General features: G+C 32.1%; 1 protein-coding gene across 1 annotated transcript in view; it reads right to left on the minus strand.

The window, feature by feature from the left end:
* The window catches only part of LOC149802978 (cadherin-87A-like), a 120,175-nt gene that overhangs the window by 61,991 nt on the left and 37,079 nt on the right, over positions 1-21,105 (minus strand). Inside the window, exons 2-8 of the mRNA XM_089952513.1 lie at positions 16,782-16,848; positions 15,861-15,950; positions 14,479-14,648; positions 13,741-13,794; positions 13,178-13,267; positions 3,075-3,161; positions 2,413-2,424 (exon numbers count right to left, since the gene is read on the minus strand). Of these exons, the coding sequence (XP_089808639.1) occupies positions 2,413-2,424; positions 3,075-3,161; positions 13,178-13,267; positions 13,741-13,794; positions 14,479-14,648; positions 15,861-15,950; positions 16,782-16,842 (564 nt within the window). The 5' untranslated portion in view covers positions 16,843-16,848. The remainder of the gene's footprint in view (positions 1-2,412; positions 2,425-3,074; positions 3,162-13,177; positions 13,268-13,740; positions 13,795-14,478; positions 14,649-15,860; positions 15,951-16,781; positions 16,849-21,105) is intronic.

The following is a 21,105-nucleotide window of genomic DNA, read 5'->3' on the forward strand; positions in this document are numbered from 1 at the left end:
GCATATTAGAAAACAAATTAAGTAGTAGCCGCTTCAACAATATATAAAAGGGCTAATCGTCATGTCCATTTTTGTCAAGAAGTAAAGTTTTCAGCAACATTGTTATTTTGTAATTATTCTTGGACACCATGGAATGAGTTATAGAAGATCTACTGTGTAATATGAACTATATACCATTTCTTAACATTTGAAGTTAAATTTAAATGAATCTGTGGTATCTGACTTCACTATTGTTGTTCTTTATGAGTTTATGGGACACGCATAAATACATATATTTATACATTCAAATATATACATGTTGTATAATTTACTTATGTTGTGTATATTTTATTAGTATTATCTGTTGAATTATCTTAAAAGTGTATGTTATGTATATCTGTATTTAATATTTGACATTGTTCAAAATCAAGTTCCTGTTGTATATGACCAGAAACATTTATTTTGTAAACAATATAATACATAGCTAAATATCTCGCTATGAAAGTGGATTAAATATTAAGATCACTGTTGATAGTAAACACGTATATAGTCTTGATTCTGTCCTTAGAAACGTCTAGAACTTTCCATTAAGTCAGCGGAGTATTTCGAGGAAACAATTGGTAATTGTGGCCAAGGTTAAGAACACGGGTATACAATCTTGTTTACTGGAAACAATACTCATTATTGTATTAACAGCTGAAGCAGAATCGTTCTTATTGTTATGTTACGGTTATGGTTTATGAGGATTATTTTATTCGCTTATTATTCACATGAATTATACATTGCTCAATAATATTCTTAGACAGGAATATTAATTTTCAATTATAGTGAATCCATATATGGACATTTTGGATTACATTATAGTGATACATCAAAAGACTGCGACAAATCATCATACTCCAGTCCAATAGCAGCACATTATAACGTCCAAGACTACAAGACATCAGCACATGCAATATCGCAATTTATTTGGAATAGCTCTGGAATTCAATTGGAAGTTCATACATGCAGATATGTGACGGTTCCTGTTGTTCTATTTAAGCTTTAATTCACAATACCTTAAGTTTTTAAAATTTCATTTTGTATTCAATGAAAATAATTTATTTATTGAAATATACAAAACTCTCTGGTTTTCACTCTTTTCTGTTACTTAGTTTAAAACCGCAGAGTCGTAAAACATGAAGATTGTTGTATTATCTGTGTTCGATATCTTGCTGAATGGTAATAAGATAACGACATTATATTGCAGTCTTTTAAAATGAACATGGTTATAAAAAGATAATATTTATGAAAGGGTTGAAAATAATTCATGTTTCATGACCCAATGGCGCAAAAAAAAACGTTATAAGGCCATTTCACAAGAAAACCACACAGTTTATTTAGACTCGGTCTAAACTGAATTACTGTAAAATATATTTGCTCCTAATCGGAATCTGACTAGCTTCATTACCTAAGTAAATACCTTCTACAGGATCTTCCGATGAACTTTGACGTATGTTTGATTGCCTATCAGGTAAACCGGCTGTAAATGGAGCATATTTCTAACATCCAATCCAATGTACCACGAAATAAGCCATGGGCCCCGAGTGGCCGAGTGGTCTAAAGCGCTCTCCGTTACGGATCACTGCCATCTCGCCTCTGTCTGCGTGGGTTCGAGTCTAAGATTCCACCAATGTGGATATGTGAGAAAGCTTGCCAGTAACTTAGCGTGGGTCGGTGGTTCTTCACGTCGTTTTCCCGGGTTCTTCCTCCACCATTAATACTAGCTTATCTTGTGCTGACAAATGGCGTTAAACTCCACAACAAGAACAACGAAATAAGCCAATATGTATTTCTCAACAATTCTAATCCGAATATATAGCAGATGTTCGCCTACTTGACCAATTACAGCTTGTGTGTAACACATGCTAACCAGGAATTCCAGTCGGTTTCAATCCACTGATAAAGTAAAATATCAAGTAACTAGCATGACGCTGTCAGTAAATGTGATTGTATTTAGTATTTTTATACTTTTCCTTCGTAGTGAAAAATCTAAACATCTAAAAACAGAACACCAATGACTTATTTAGAATACTTGGACTTCTTACTTAGGATATAATAGTATGCTTTAAAGAAAGGGCTTATAATATGATCAAAATGTCACCCGTTAGACAAGATGATTTCCGGATAAGCTGCAATATTTGCCTGCTGGAGATAGATAGATAGATAGATAGATAGATAGATAGATAGATAGATAGATAGATAGATGGATGGATGGATGGATGGATGGATGGACGGACGGACGGATAGATAGATAGATAGATAGATAGATAGATAGATAGATAGATATAGAGACAGACAGACATAGAAACAGACAGAAAGAGAGTTCCGGTGTATATTCAATTAATATTCTGTATGACATTAATAAAAGAAACAAAGAGATAGCTTTCTTACCTTTGTGTTTGGCTGGGAAAGCATAAAAGATACGTATAAGTAAAGAACAATGAGAACTGTCCGTTATTGCATTTCAGTTATCGATTGAAGAAAAGGAGTTTATAGTCATATAGTCATTAGTATTTTCCACGCAAACTCTATTTCGAATAATGCTTAAGAGGTTCTGAAATAATAATAATAATAATAATAATAATATATTAATGTATGAAACAAAAATGTATCTCTTTATGCCCTAAGAGTCTTAAGTGGCATTATTTGCGAAGTCATTATATGCCATACTTAATCCAAACAAAAATGATCCCGAACTTGCGCTCTACTTTATCAGGTATGATAGCAATAATGAAATGCTTGTAACTTCGGATCATGTTGTGGGAAAATAACATTTCTTAATAATTTTTAACAAATATAATGACTCAGTATAGCTTGATATTGCAAACAGAATCCTTTTTTGTTAACTTATTGCCATTTGCGCTAAATGTCGTCGAAGACAAATACACTAATATGCTTATCATGCACGCAATACATTCCTGTTTAAAAACGCCACATGGATAATAGATTGATAATAAAATTAAATAAGCTATGTTCCAGAAAGTCGTTTAGCTTCACATCATTATGTAAATATGGGTTTAAGGATATAAACCCGATAAAACACGAAATCTTACCTCCATTCTATAGCTAACAATAGCACCATTATCCCTGTCAGAAGCATGTATCTCATTGAAAACTATAATCTTTCCGGTTATGTTCACCTGGAAAAATAAAAATATATCACCAAATATGCGGAAAAATGAATTTGCAAACAAAGCTCCTATTAAAACAACTCCGAAGCTAATTGGAACACAACTCGATGAGTCATTTAAAAAACTGTGTTCAAATCTGATGTGCCTACAGTTTAGAATGTGTGTTCAGTGCACTTAATAGAGATTTTGGCATCTGGGAGGGAAACGGAGATAAAGCAATATAAAATAAAGTCACTGAAATGTATCGTATGTAGATGTACTCATTGATTAACCCATATTGACTCAGTTCTTACAACTCGAGATAATTCTTTCAACATTTACAGTTTTGTGTTTTGAATGGTTTGTCAAGTATCAATCAGATTAATTAGTAAATGCGGTTTTTATTTCTTTCAAAGGTTCACCTGTAAGATTAAAACAAATTATGTTAGATTGTTTTAGATACACCTAAGCTATGTGCTATCTGTATTGATCTCTCCTCTATAGATTTGTTAGATTTTAGTGATTATTTGATGATTAAGAGGAGTCAGAGTTGGAAGTTTGTTTCTAAACTCGATTAATTGGCCGATTTCTAGAAGCAGACATCATAATGCACAGCATTAACGACACCTTTGAAAGCATAGATTAGTTTCATAAAAGAAACCATCTCTTATTTCTTTACGTATGGAACTATATGTATAATGTTAGGTATATGTTTAGTGTAATTTGAGACATAAATAATTCTTTGCATTAGGTGTTTGGATCGTGTTTTGTATTGCATGGTGTGAAGTACTAACATTCAGCTCGAAAAAGTGTACTAATAGGAGTTACAAATGTGTAACAAGAGACAAAACATGTAAGTGTGAAATTAGAAATCACAATGACAAAGCGTTGTGAAAAGGTGATTCGATAGACAAAAATTTGTGGTGCTTGCTCGTTTAGAACATTTAACTTGACAGCTAGTGTTGTCTTGAAGTTTTTGGAAATGAGGTAAAAGAAACCGCATCAAGTGAAGTTCAAGCACATGTTTAATCCGAAATGTGTGTGTATATATATATATATATATATATATATATATATATATATATATATATATATATATATATATATATATATATATCTGTATGTGTGCCGCAAAGCTGGATATAAAATTTGCCTTCCCAAGTTTGCCCCAAAATACAGGATCATAAATTATGTTCTAGCAATTTCAACTACAGTGAGCATTTTAGCATAGTGGAACGACCAATGTGTTTTATCTCTAGGAAAACTAGAGCGTTCACTTGCGCTGAATTACTTTCGACAGCACAACGCTCTTTGGATGGAAGACCGTTGTGACTTACCTACTATTTCAAGAGAGGAATATCACACAAAAGAATCTACCATGTAAACGGGCTATATCGTTTTACTGATGTATATGTATGTTCTATTTGACAAAACTAGTATTAGTCCGTCTATTTCCGAGCCAAAAACTGCATTTGTGTTTGACCAGTGCAAATATTGCTATGTATTTTTGGGCATTAGAAGAATAAAACAAAATACAGGGAATACCATGATAACAAGGCTTGAAGTATCAATCAATCTTAAGAAAGTGAGCATTGATTTTACCTTCATCACATCTTTAGCAAGTTTGGCACTAATTTACTTTAGACAATTTTTCCCCAATTAATTCTCTACTATTGAAATTGTACTGTTTTCATTCCTCAAAAAGCTCTTAAAGTGAGTTGAAATTTACTCAAAGTATAGTTTAATGATGATATTGAATAATTTAAAACCAACTTGAAATCCATGTTTACATTAACTAGATCTTTTTATTCTTAATTTATTGCAATATAAATTGAATAGAGTGAGAATAAAACAAAAGTAATATCTAAGACTATAGAGTAGTTACGAAAGATACCTTTGCAAAAGAAAAAATATGCTCCTAGAGTCGAACTTGGAAAGCAACTTGAGAAACGTTCGCAAGAATGTGAAAACGCCAGAGCAGAAGTTTTAAACAAGATCAATACGTCATGCATGACCGAGAAAATACGTTAACTCAGTATTGAAAAAATAAATCAAAGTTCGATATCATATGATAGGTGGTATAGTTGTTGGCTTGGGTTTCAGATTGATGGATTCAGATGTGGTTAAAATCTGGTGTGTATGAAAAACAACTCGAGTCGAGAGTGCCTGTTGAACGAAGTTCTATTGAGCATGTTCAAAGAACAAAACTAGTTACAATACTTATGCAAAAGGAAAAGACGAATCAGTTTCAATAAAGCTCTAAATATTATATCGTACGTGAGAAAAATCCCATAAATACCCTTATTTATTTTCCAGATTATAATAAAGTGTTACTGGTAATTGCAACATGCTTTAAAGAAGTTGAATGAAATTTATGTAACTTTACCACGAAACATCAATAATAAAAAAGTTACAATGCTAAGTATTCCAATTTCGTTATGTCAGCTACATTTTATTATCTAATATTGGATGAGATACAATGAGATCAAATAATTAAGAACATTAGAGTGACAGTAGACTAGAGGATGATAAATGTATTTTAATTTTGAAACCTAATTTGTTCTTGCATGTAAATGGGAGAAACAGACGTGCTATCACTTTTGATGTATTAGACAATAGACGTTTCGGCTCAGACAAAAACGCAACGAAATTAAAACTAACTTGATGAAAGGTATTACATCACAGATATGTTAGAAGAAAGCCTAAAAATGCAAACAAAATGGATCTTCTACCGTGTAAACGTTAAACAGTATAGATGATATGATGATTATGGAAACAAGCCATAACGAACGATGTCACGAGAAATTTAATTTGATAGTTACGGAGTAAACCACATGCAAAGAAATACAAATATCATCAGGAACAGTAAGCAAAAATTTACCCCACATATACAGAGAGTATATGTTACCTTAGTTAAGTGGTTTCTGCAAATGGAGCTGAAAGCATTATCAATGTCATGCATATTCCATCTCGTTCTTTTATCATTACTTTTTGTGTCTGTGGCATAAAGTCGTTTATTATTAATCCATTCTAAGTATTGGTGAATTAAACAGAAGAGCAAAACTATAAAGCCATGTTTTAACTTACTTTGAACAAAAGCTTACAACCGAAATAGACGCTTTAAAAAAATGACACAAATAATATGCATCTCGGAATCGGTATCATTATTTATCAAAAATGAGGTTTTAGCATGAAGTCAAAGGAATCGATACATGTAAATATGAAAACGATAGAGACATATATGCATTTAAAACTCAGTGAACAAGAGACGTTAATTTACGCAGCATTGCTGTGCGTTTTACAGTTTAGAATTAGAAAGTAGATACACTGAACAGGTTCTTAATCTTATAGCAAGGTTTGATAGAGAAACCATTCTGTTGAAAGCATATTGATTTAGCATTTTAGCAGTATATCAGAGGATTTCGCTTTAGCTGAAATAATGATTGTGGTAAATACATTAAGAAAGTTTCAAGGCGATAGTTGTCAATACAGTTTCTTAGGATCATTCTATGATTTTGCAGCACCATGGATTTGATTATGTTCCATCCCATTTTAGTGAATACAAGTCGCAACCAGTAGGTACTACAGATTAGTATGACTTTGTAATAAAGCAGTCAGGATTATGTTCTGTTTTCTTTCAACACTGATGTGATATATTCTACTATGTTTTGAATGTTATGCTATATTAGTTGTAAATAGGAATACATATGCTGACTCGGTAGAACTCAGTACATTACCTGAACAATGTATAATAAATGACTTCCTATCATATGTTTTCGAAAAAGGTAATACTTTTTAAGTTATAAGAGTTGATAATAGTGAAGAATCGTCTGATTAAATATCGAAAACATTATCAAACATTGTTAACATTAATATAAAGAAAGCACCAATTTTACAGCAATGGTGGCAATTATGATCAGAATAATAATTTAGTACTGACACGAATTAATTTTATGTTTCAATTATGTGATCCAAGTGGAGAAAGAAAGTGAAGCAAATAAAATTTTATAAATGATAAATAAATAGAAGCATTGTTGAAGATAATTAAGGAATGCTACAAAACGAAGCAACGTTTTTGCATTACCTACTGCAAGAATAAAAAAACTAACATGAGTAATAAACTAAACAATGTAATTAATAATTCTGCTCATTCAGATGCTGATTAGAGAAGATTAAAAGTAGTCTTACTTATTGTTGGATTGCCGTTATCATTTGCACTAGTATGCATATATGCTTTAAGTCTCCCTAGCCTAAAACTTTATCGCCTCACTCGCTAAAACTTGTTCGTTTCACTCACTCTAACTTCTTTGCTTCTCTCTCATGATACTCTCGTTAAAGTTAGCAAATTGATTTTATTGTAATGGCAACATATGGAAAATATATAATTCCTCAAAACAGAAGAAAATATAAAAGGGCTGTAAGCATCTTAATCCACATATACATTTTATTACATATATACCAAGTAGGATACAAACTAAACAAATGTTTAATGTGGTAATACCTAGGCTTGAAACCTGGTATCTTGGTTGTTTTTTTTTTTTCGATGTTCTTTTTCTCGCTTAATTTGAAGTTAAACGAAACGCTAAATATTAAAAGTATAAACTTTTCGAGATTAATGCTTATTAGAAATATAACCATTATTTTTCTGATACGGATGATACAACATTTTCATAGAATTTAAAGATTTATGGCTTGGAAAGGTCAGCTCAGAATCGGATAATGCAAACATCACAGATACAGAAAATATTTGTATTGTTCACGGAAGGAAATTTGTAATACCACTTGACTTCCCGATACTAACAAATCCTTCTTCGTTAGACATTTTTTCTCTTCATTACGATTTAAGATTTAAAATAACAGTAGCGAAAAGATTTGAAATGATAGAAGGTGATAACCAAGATTGTGAATTGGATTATATTTATATACAGTACGATACAGCTACTTCCGATGGTTAATTCTTTTAACAAAAAGTACAGAAGTAGAATTGAGTTCTTTAATGATAGCGTCGTACAGTGTCTGATGTGGCAGTTTACGCGACCTTTACAAATGGCATACATGATTCACCAACATTGTTCTTGAAAGGAGTACCGATTATATGAAGAAACAAAAAGACCTTGAATGTATCTTAATTCATGTTTAAAAAAATACATGTAACTGTGGAAGAATTGCCAAGCATTGTTTATTCATTAGACTATAATATGGATCAACAATCTGCTGAAGTAACGAACTATGTCCTAAACGAGGAACAAAATCATACAGAAATTAGCAAAAGTAGGTTTAGTAAAGTATACACGGATCAACATGGTTTTAACGGGATTAATGAAGAACGCATGATATCAAGTGTGACTCTATTAGCTATGTTTCAACATTAGCATATAGTTTCAAATTATGAATGTGAGTAACATATCTCAAAGCGTTTTTTAAAATGCAAAATATCTAAAGTACTGAGAGTTTTATAACCTCTTTCTATCAAATTCAACCGTTAAATAGATAACTCAGACTCAGTAGGAATTCGTATTGTTTTAGTACTAAATGATTAGCTGTATATCAGTCGTGAAAAGAAAATGTACCACGTAATATCCTAAAAATATGCAAAATACTACCAAAATATTCATCGCCTTTCCAAAACACACTTTTTTTCCATTACTTTGATTTGCTGTTTGCTAGCCCATTCAACGTTTTGACAATGATCAGTTAGCACGTTAACTAATCGTTTAAATTGATTTTGTCAAGGTACAACATGAAAGACCTTGATCTTGCCTTATCAAAAACATAGCACGTCTGATAGCTTTGGCTATGATACTCTTTATTTGCTTTAACGTATCGATTCGGCATCTCTAAATCCAAGTTTAATCATCAGGAATATGCTCTTACGCTGTCATTATTCTGCTTGAGTCAAAGACATACAGTCGAATATAATCTGTCACTATTTTGATATGTTTCCGTGCTTGTTTTGGCATAACCTGACCCAAACGCAATATATTTGTACGTTATCTTATAAATTGTCCTTCAGGATACCTTTTAAGTAATGTCATTTATCGAAATTGTAATGCAGTCAGGCTTGACTTAAACTCCCGTACTAATGTAGTCGTATTCCTTATGCAAATATTTCTTTAAATATTATGATAATGTCGCTTCTGTAGCTTTGTCTATTTCAATAAACTCATCGCAGTCCATAAATACTCCTATGATTCCGAGAGCGAACGGATCCTTCCCATATCGGCCGTAGTCTTTCTAATGAAATTTCTTTACCATACACCGGATAACATCCAAATTGTTCTAGCGAGCGTATGACAGAAACCTCACTGCCAGACTGTGGTTGCGGCAAAGAGTAATCACGGAGCGTGCTAACGGTTACAGAACACTTGAATTCTAGAATCAAAATGTTTTTGCCGTCTGCTGGTAGCATTCTGGACTGTATCTAAAGCCTTCGATATTTCTGGTAGATACATAATTTCCAACAACGAATGATGTCAAAGAATGTCCTACATAGGCAGGAGATAACAAGCTATTTTTTCTAGCTATGTCTTCATGTGATGCAAACAGGCAGATATCAAGACTTGTGGCCAACCCAGGGCCACCTATCCTGGTTGGAATGATAGAATACCACCCTACTGACGTCTTTTTCTGCTTAAATGGTCTCACAAAATAAGCTAGCAATGGCGTCCATTATTTATACTGTATTAACTCTTCAATTCAGCATAAAAATATGGTAGCATGGGACACTGTTGCTAATATGCTCGCGAAATGTTATTTGTAAAAGCCCTGTCTCGGAACGAGTGCTGGGCCTTCTGAATAGTATTAGTTACTCATGAACATTTCGCTTTGCGTTCGTAATGGAACAAGTCGTAGGGATAAACGGCTTTCGGAGGCCAGATTTTAGCCCATAACCTAGTAAACTTCCTGCAACTTTTTGTTATGTTCACATGTGAACTTAAGGCAGTAACTCTATCTCTCAGCACGAATGTCAAAAGAGAGTGGACTACACTGTTAGACACCATTTCATGCAATAGCTACTAATAGACTTCATGTTAAAAACTGGGCAGATAGGTAAATTTTAAATGCAGGTAGTGATGGTAGCTTTTGTCACTAGAAAGATATTCAGGTATGTATGGTAACTATATTATACTTCAAGTAAGGGGAATTAACTCTTGTCAGACTGCCAAATGTTTTTGTTTAAAATCATTGTATAGCATTATCTGCCCTCATTTTTGTCTAAACATTAATATATACACCTTTAATTTTTAGTAGAGCAAAAAGCAATTGATGAGCCCACGAGTACGTTTTTAGCAAGAGTTCATCTAAGCTTTTTCTGAAAACACAATTTTGTATACTTAGTTCATTTCCTTTAGTCGAGATGACTGTAACGCTCGCAGTTCCTCGGTGAAAATAATCATTGTCTGACCCATTTCTTGTTATACGAGATAACAGGAGGAGAGATCATGAAATAAAAACATACAGCTGAGACCAATGTTGTATTTTACTATATTATATGTATTATTATTATTATAGTATATGTATTGTATTCTGGTTTAAGTGATACCGGAAATTAATATATCTTTATTTCTCGAATTAATTTAGTGCTTAGACTGACTTGTAAAATGGGATATATCTGAGAGAGACTGAATAGCCCATGGCATTAATATATACATGCTATTTTTATAGACTCTATAAAGCACTCCTCATAGTCTGAGCCATTCGATTTGCGAATCGTTATGAATATTTCTGCTAAATAAGTGATTTTGATTTTAAATTCTGCATGTCTCAGTTTTGTTGTCATACACCCATTGCTGATCATAGTGGGCATACTGTTCAGCCGTTTGCTAATTGAAAGTTCTTAGTGACTCAATGAACTCATTGTCAATGCTCATTGTCAATACTCCATCACGTACGGCTATGTATTCAGTTTGACAACATTGTCAACATTTAGGGGTCATAAGATATCAAAAATGACATAAATACATAAACATTTACAACATTTGCACATTACAAATAATTTCAGCAAAAGTTTACTGTCGACCATTCGTTCTTCAGTCACAGTGTGGATGATAGCTTCTATTAAAAATGTATAATAGATACTAGCAAATGGTCCAGCTTTACGGATTACTCAGATACACAGATGTCACATGTGTCCTCTAAATGGCTGTACAAACACGAGACCTTGTGCATCAAAAACACTACGTCTCTTACACCAGAACGTGACAGGCGGCTGTGTGTAAAAATCATAATAGCTCATTTGTATGTGTCTGTGATTCGTGATCTTTATAAAAATATGCTCCTCAGTTTGCCGTTTCTTTCTTTCCTTAAATTCAGAAAACGCACGAAGAAAAACAATATAATTATTTTTGATTACGTTCTAGATAACTTAACGTACACTGTAATTAAAATTATGTTAATGTTAGGTAACTTGGCACAGTTTACCAATTAGATTATCTATTTTTGGTGTCACATGTTTCAATCATTCAACCTACGAATCATTACTGTAATGAAATCTCCCTGACTTCGTATAACATATACCAACTGAGACTTCATTTATCAATATGTACTCAGCTGAGAATTACAGCATGTTAATACACAAACATGTAGACATGAATTGTTTCATATTTAATGTCAATCACTGACGTAAATGTCACCTGTTGAAGATCGCATACACAGAGTGATGCAATGAAGAGTGAATGCGAGGAAAATTACTCGTTTCGTGAGCCCAGATATGTAGTAAGAATAGGGCTCTTTGTGTGCCGCTGCATTGTAAAATAGTTGAGTGCTTAGTGTGTCCATAGCTGGTAATCATTAGTTATCACTTCGATGACGACTGTTGATTGCTGATGTTTGTTTTTTTTTCTTTATTGGATCTACACGCGGTAGTGAAGTGAACTTATAATTGTGAATATATGCATTTATTTTTATGGCTTCGCGAGGGATGACCTGTGGGGATAGGGTGTTGATTTCTGAAAAAATGAAATTAAGGTTGTTTTTTACGTCACTGTGGCAGCAATCTTGGGTTTACGGTTGGAATTATTTTTGATTGTGTTTTATGTAAGGAAGCATATGCTATTAAGTTTTGAAAAATTAAAATAGGCTGTTTGTTATGTCCTGGAGGTTCAGAAAATACAAGGCCTGTATTTCGTTGAGAATATATGTAATTTAATATCAACAATAATACCCTCTGTCCTTCTATTATGACTTTGAATCACTAAACAATTTTCACAATGAAACAGTAATTAATATTTTTCACAGCAGTAGTTAGGTTGATCACTTGAACTATGTATTCTGCGTATACCCGATACCAATATTGAAATCTAACAACAAAGCCAGCATTGCCTTTAAGTTTCAAATGTATTCTATCGCGTGCCATTGTTGTTTTATTTTTCAGGTTGTGTAGATTTTATCTTAAGAATAAAGATACACTGTCTGACAGACTTTTTTCAATTCATTGAGATGACATAATTAATTCCTCTGAATAAAATAAAAATATATTTTACACTCGCAATATGGTGGGAACTTTCAACACGCTAGAAAAAGAACAAAAATAATGTGGTGAATTAATAAGAAGATCCACTAAGAACACTAAGACTAATTGTTTACTGAAGTCTTAATTATCATAGCAACAACATAAAAATTAATTTGTAAGTTATTTTATATAAATGAAAAGTTATTTTTAACAATACATATAATAAGTGGCAGCATATTGTCTTATTATGTATCCATTATCCGTTTATTTTTCTAAGAATTTCTCAAGAAAATGTGGTTTTGACATTTCCTTAAACATAGCCATTTGAAATCAAAGTACTTTGATATGGCATAACTCCTGAAACATCCCAAGGAATCAGCTTTCAGAAATTGGACATAATTTTTTAGAAACTTAACACAAGTCACTTGTAAGTCTTGCTTTTACATATATACATGGACAAATAACATAGTAGAGGCAACATTTTCCTACAAATACAACAAATCACTCGTGTAAGACAAGAATTATGTTTCTATTGGATTTTTTTATTCGACTACATAAAGTGCAAATTAGAAGATCGAAAGAAAACAACTTGTACCTCATCTAATTCCAGAGTATATGACGGTCTGTCAAACTGCGGTGGTTCATCGCACATGTCAAGAATGTACATCCGAAGAACTTTAGTGATCTGCGAAAATAATAACGATGCTAATATCATCATCATCATCATCTTTGCTGTTAGTGTTCATGCTTTAACTTTAAGAAGGTTTATTGGACTTCAGCATGTGGCTGTATAATGATCATACCTTGGACGAATTGGATTACAAAGAGTATAGATTATGGCGGTTTCACTGTATATTGACTTAAGTATTGGCAACATTGTAAACCCCAACATTTCAAGATCAGCAAGCTTTTCATTACTGAGGCTAATTACAGAAATTATGAGAGGAAGAAGTACTTACATGATGGAACAAAGATGCTAAAAAAGTAAAAGGGACAAAATGGTTCAAAGGCAAAACAATTCACCTGCGATAAGATGGACCATTTAAGCACGAAGTTTATTTCCCATAATGCCCATATAAAGGAGAATAAAAATTGGTAGAGAGAGAGAGAGAGAGAGAGAGGGTTTTCTGTTAATGCTGGTATTTCAGAAACAAATACAGTGTTTCCTTTGGCGTCGGTGAGGGAAAATTTCAGCTCTATTCCATCTTCATTCTGGAAACAAAGACTTATATATGTCACTGGATTTAAATTATGAAGCATCATGTAACAGTTATGTATGAAAATATTTCAACAGTGTCATGCGAATTAAATTGCGAGCAATTTCAAAAGTGACTGAAATACGCAGGATTTACGCATTTGAGTTATTATTCTAAATTTCTCCATTTCAAATCACATCTACCTTGCATGGGGTTCTATTTTATATTTACAACGGATACATATGTCAACGATATATTCCAAACTTAGACAATAAGTTGTTCCAAATTAACTGAGAAAGTGTGTCATTCTCAAAATAAACAAGAAAGGACAGACTCCAACTTCACCAAAACTTCTACAGTTACGTTAAAACTTAAAAACTTTAATTAGTAAAAAAAATTAGACTTCATGTTTAACTGTATCCAAGCAGACCACTTGAGTCAAGATTTAAGGTGAAGTCCGACCTAATTTTTCGGTGAAATTTAGACCCGGTTACTACAAATTAGGAATTAAAATAAATGCTCACACATGGACACTGCCATTTGGCCAGAAAACCAAACACTTAGGTTATTTTAAGTGTGTATAAAAAGAATTGTTTAATAAATAAATGTATTTCGACCATTATTTATAATATAGAGTTCGGTGGAAAAGAAATACCCAACTGTGACTCATGACACAATTTTACATCGGACAAACACTTACCGATTCTCTGTCTAGTTCATTCTTCAAAGTTATGTTTGCCTCTGCTGGGCTCGTTTTATTCAGCTGAATGATATTGACATACAATTTTGTATCTTTATCGTCTGAGTAAAATGTCATTTCGTTCAACGGATTTTCACTATCAGTTGCTCTCAATAGAAACAAGAATGTACCTGGTAATGATAAGACCAAATTTTAGTCAGTTGTTTTAAAAACTTGAACAAAATAAATTGTTCATGACTAAAATCGTTAGGCGTTACATCTTTAATGAAATAATTCATTAACGAGACTTTTCCAACAACAGTAACTACCCTTCACTACACTACCACAGCCCCATTGGAGCGAAATATGTGTTTAATGATTAAGACTTAAAGACATCTTATATGCTCGATTTATTTACTTTACAAGTCAGAGTATGTCATTCCAAATACCGTTTAAAACCTTACCACCCAAGAGTGGTAATTGCCATAATCAGAATTAAATTCCCCTTTTTAAATGAGCAAAACAAGCGTCTAGTCTAAATACAAACAACTGTGTAGTAATTGTGTAAAAAATGAGAAATGCATGCATACGACATATTGATATAGACTTATATCAGGATTTTGTTCCCTATCAAAAGCGTACCACACGAAGGAATCACATAGCCGTTTTCGCGTTCTTTGATACTTGACTTGTTTTATACCTCTATGTAGCGAAAGTGCAGATTTTGCAATGGGATTTAGAACCGAAACACATATTGACGGTGCTTGCAAAAATTGATACCGTCTAATCCTGACATTTCCATACCAAGGACATTATATAACAGTATGTATACAGGACATAACTAAACAAAGTAACACTGGTCAGGAATCAATATTTTATCACCAACAACTTTAAACATTACATTGTGAACTTCCTAAATTGATCTACAGTCGGTGACTCTGTCAAATCATCTCCATTCCTTGCTTTCCCTAAGTAATATTGTAAACAACATGTCTGGCACTTTATAGAAAAGCGAAAGGCACCTAAATTATTACATTGTTTCAGTAGTAAACTCGTTTATATAGTAAATGTTCATATCTTACCATTTTTGCCCTTAATATGGCCACTGAATTGAATAATTGTAGACACGAATGAAATAGACAAATCAAAATATATCACGTCTGCTAACCAATGCACTATGCATCTTCAAACACACATTTACGTGGACCATGTGCCTATTTCTGACATGCTTCTATGTAATTAAATACAAATATCGCAGTAAGTCACGGATATATTGGGGCAAATGATATTCCATATTGACCTTAGATGATGATCTAAACGTGCCATGAAAAATACTCAGAGTAAACTTAAGAAAGCTATTGATTAACATACAAAAACGAATTTCATTTATTTCGCAGGTTTACCTATTGGTGTGCTTTTGTTTTCCAAAACCTGGATATATCGTGGTTCAACGTCAAATTTCGCAGATCCTGCACAACCATCTAAAAGCAAACCTGTAAAACACGAAATGATATCTCGTCTTGAAACAACCATTTGATACATTTCAAAGAGGGAAATAAATTGCAAATATGTAAAGCATAAATTGTAATACACTATGTCCATTTTAAAACAGACTGTGTTAGATATAACACAAATCTTTACCTATTTATAACAGTAGGATGAGGAAGAGTAGGTGAAGATAAAAAGGCAGTGGTGGTCTTAAGAGCGTTAGTAATTATAGAGGTGCCGTTTATCATCCGAAGGATTTCTAAGATTAACTATATGTCTATGTTCCTTAAATTGTGATCGTAGTCAAATATCTTGGCAACCAAATATTTCGACAAAAAGGTAATGATCCCAAGTTACCCTGCACAGGATATATCTGCTTAAAGAATATACGGGTCTGAATTAACGTTGCTAAGCGGAGCATAGTAAAGACAAGTGACCGAAATAAATCCAGTCATTATTCTGTGTGTAATTCTTTGGGTGATATATCTGTTTTGGGTGTGTTTTGTTTTTTTTGTAATTTCTTAACTGAAGGCAAGAAAATATTCTGCCATTAGAATAGCTTATGGTATAACAAAAATTAAACTTAAAAATGCTATCCGAAATTATCTTTAAAACCTATATGTTATCAATATTTTAATAATATTAAAGACAATGTGTTTGAATTTTCATCATAGGCATTGATATTATTTATAAGCAGACTATCTGTCGCAAAATTATTATCAAATATCGTTAAAACAGTAGCATTCTTTTCTGATGCGAGAGAAAGACGCCTTGTGGCTCGATGATTTCTTGCTATATCTATACTACTGAATTAAATGGGTAGACACCGTACAAACCTGTAATTCCGATGACCAAAATATATATCAAATTTATAATTCTCCGTTCATCTGCGTCCATTTTCCGCTGCAGAATATAAATTTGAGAATATAACGTAAGATATCAAATATGTACATGATTAGAGATAAATAACTTCCACTAATGTATGCATTATTAATATACTTGTGTTTCCAGCGATTTCGTATTCTAAGAAAATGACAAATAGTAGTCCACGTTAAAGCGTCATGATATACAGCATTATACTTCAATATTTGGTTTAATGATATACTGGCAAAGCTTGGTAGATTTCGGATAGGACACAGAAAACCTTTTCTATTCTCGATTTCAAATATGTTTCGGTGATTCTTCATTTTCTATTTTAGGGTGATCAAAACAAAACCTTACACTCATCTGCCTTTTCTTCAAGCAATGGCATTATGTTGAATATCAAAATTGGAACTAACTTTTGAAATTCTTCCGTTCTGTGAGTTTTACTTATCGAAGATTTCACTGATTTAATGGTAACGGTGAATACATCATTTTATTTATTATACATATTCCATCTATAATTAATATTTGAATGGGTATATATATATATATATATATATATATATATATATATATATATATATATATATATATATATATATATATATATATATATATATATATATATATATATATATATATATATATATATATATATATATATATATATATATATATATATATATATATATCCGAAGTAATTATGTAATAAATCAGGGTTTAGTTGGCTTAACTTCTTAGGATAAATATAGATTGCTGACGATGTTCGTAATAACTTGAAAATATTTCATCCCTGGATCGATCCTCTAGTAAAGAAAATACAAACTCTTTGCTTAGCGTATTGTAAGTTCGTCTTTTGTTTTATAGTATTACCTTAACTACTTAGTTGTCGCTATATATTGGGGAATATTATATCGCTATACCCGAAGGTATGCACTAAATTTACAGATAATTGAAGTGTTAAATTCTACCGATCGTCTTTTATTTATAATTACTGTAAAATTAGTGAAAATACTGTAGAACGTTTATGGATTATAATTTTGGTAGTAGTGAAAAATAAACTAAAAAGCTATATGCAGCTTGGATTCTACAAAACGAAAGTAAAAGAGTAAAGAAAGAAAGCTATCTATGCATCGATTGATATATACATCAACCAATTTTATGTCGTTTCTGTAATATCTACGCCTGATGGTTTCTAATTTCAAGGAATTATCGGCTAAATTTTCATTATGTTTATGAATAATCCACGAATTAAATTTTAGACGTCCTAGCAATGAAATGTTCTAATTAATTTAAGTTCGAGTCCCGACGAAAAATCCAAAATGGAAGGCGCTGACGTATACTGTAGCTAGTATTTTGTTGTTGTGTCTACAGTTCTTTGTTATTCCACAGACAATAATATTCCGGTGTTTGAATTTCCCAACACGATTTCAAGAAATGTCTTTGTCCAAGAATTCTGTATGAGCACTCAAATATTTCCAGAAAACAGAATAATTCCAAAAATTAAAATTTAGACTCATCTGGTCATAATGTAGACTTTTCAGTGTCCAAAGTAAAAGCCCAACTGAGAAATATCTCTCTAAACATCACTATTAAATCTAACTACTGCGCAATTTCGGAAGACCGAGAATTGCGAAATAGAGACCGTTTACATATCTAAAGTTACGTACTCCCAGTAACACCTTGATAGAAACCAATCATTTTACTCCGAGAATAAAATAAAAATAGAAAGTTGTTTACTTCTCTCAGGTATTTCTGAATCAAAGTCGGGAACTAAGTCAAAAAGAGAAACAGTGTTTCTATTATTAGGTGTTTATGGAAAGAGTCAGGTCAAACTGAATTTTCTGAAAACATGCCAAATAAAGTAAACAAGACCACACTAGTCTGACATAAAATGAAATAAAGAAAACTTAAAACTTACAAACAGACAATCAAACTAAATCAGATATGAATTAAATTAAATATTCATAACAATATATATATATATATATATATATATATATATATATATATATATATATATATATATATATATATATATATATATATATATATATATATATATATATATATATATATATGTATATGCTGAAACTAATGCCTACATCCGTTACAAATATTAGGACAGATATTTACAAAGAAAATAGCTAAATAAACGAGATGACTGCTTATGTAAGAAACTAATGATACGTTTGAAGAGAATTTCCGTTGAAACTATTTCAAGTGCCCATATATGTAGCAACAAAACTTCAGTATTGAAACTTGAATAGAAAATAAAATGTTTGTTATTTGAGTACAATCCAAAAGGAATTGAAAATAGTGTCAGCACAATGTTTCTTAGATACCTAAATTGTTTAAACAAGTAGTCAGCATTTGCTGATCTTGTGATGTACGCGAAGGTGATAAACAATCCTGGGATCAATATCAATGCTGAATTGCGCAACCATCCTGACACGGGGGACAATGTATACTCGAAATTGCATTCAAACCTTTTCATGGGTGTATTCTAATCCTCATGTCTCTAATATGCATGAATGAGAACAATCCAATAACACTACCAGAAGTCTCCAGTCAAAATGGTAAAATTAGTATATCGGTATCTGTATGTGAAAGGTATTTCTTTGGCAACCTGTAAAGCCCTGCAATATAGGAATGTCTGAGGGGAACATGTCTAAATAGGTGTGTAAAGGAATTTCCGTGTAGTGTATTTCAATAACAAGCCATTTCCTTATGTCCGTTTCACCGTTGCATCTACGATGATATCTGGATTAATTGCAAGGTATGTTTGCATTACTCTGACATACCAGATGTGCTATGATTAACTTTGAGATGTGGATGAGTCATGCAAATCATAGCTTTTAGACTGTTGTTGTATTATAGAAATGTATAAATTAATTATAATGATTTATATTTAATGTCATTTTCTGAGTAAATTTGTTCTATTGTATACGATTTTAGGTTCACGATAAACATTTTTTAATGAAAATGTTTAATCTTTTGGGATATTTGATCATACGCCAGCGGCACACACCACACACTTGAGGCTGCACAACCTTTATACAATGTACAAAATGAAAAGATATAAAAACATCGTATTCAAGCCACCTCCTCTATCGATTAAAGCCGTATGGCAATACACGTTTCAACAGCAGAGGTCAAGGATACCGACGAAGACATCAATAAATGATATCTAACAAAATTTCATTGTTCTTAAGCAAGAAACAATGGCTTGAGCGACGCTACTTTTATTTCTCTTATAAGCTTTACCATTATGCTGCAATTGTGATTTTTAAGAATGTTTTTGAGTTCAGTATTTGTTCTGTGCATTTTACCCGCTTTTGGCGCATCTTCAGTCTATAAATCTTGCATCTGGAGAGAAGCTGATTCCATAATAACACTTTTTGGTCTCCATTTGATCCACATAACTTCTAATTTTATTTTTCATCTTCAGATAATTGTCATGTTAGAAATTGCTTCAACTCGAAAGAAATTTATGAACATACAAAGCTGAAAGCAAACTTATGAGCAAATTAAAAATAATTATGAGTTTATGTCTTTCAACACTGATTTGATAGTTATTAACTGTCAAATGTTTAAAAATGTTTGTCGCTTAATTGTACATTTCTTTATTAAGGTATGTTCAAAATAATCATGGGTTTATGTCTTTCAGTACTGATTTTATAATTCTTAGCTGTGAAATGATTTTAAAAATGTTTGTCGCTTACTTCCACATTTCTATATTAAGATATGTTCGAATCTATGTGCCCTTTCCAAATGAGTAAAGATAATCAAGGACATGAGACACTACAAATGGTAACTGACAATCATACAACACAAACAGAGGTGTTTCAAAGGGTATATTTTAAAAGTTTTGTAAAATTTAATTGATAGCATGTGAGTAAAAACAATGTTCGTACGTTGATGCGTGGCTGGAAGTTAATGTATCAAATACAAACTACGTAAAAGTGCGTTTTAAGGTCATTTTCGTAGAAATTTCATCAACTCCAATAATAGTTGTAGAAACAAATTCTTCCAACATTGTATCTTTAGTCATATTTTAATGGCACTTTAATGTATATTGCCTACGTATACCTAAAACGGTTAATTCTTTGAGCTTTAGTATTTGATATTGCTTACATGGTGTAATTTTCTTGCGTTTATCTTCTTTATTTTACATTCTATCGTTCCTGTATTATCGAATTTTATATATTGAAGCATCAGTTAGATATGTTATAATGTTTCCTGGATATAAAACGAATTATGTATCCAGGAGAGAAGGGTGATACTAGTCTGGAC

Source organism: Sinohyriopsis cumingii, chromosome 3 (genome assembly GCF_028554795.1).
Source record: "Sinohyriopsis cumingii isolate HCF-2022 chromosome 3, ASM2855479v2, whole genome shotgun sequence".
In the NCBI taxonomy this organism is placed as follows: domain Eukaryota; kingdom Metazoa; phylum Mollusca; class Bivalvia; order Unionida; family Unionidae; genus Sinohyriopsis; species Sinohyriopsis cumingii.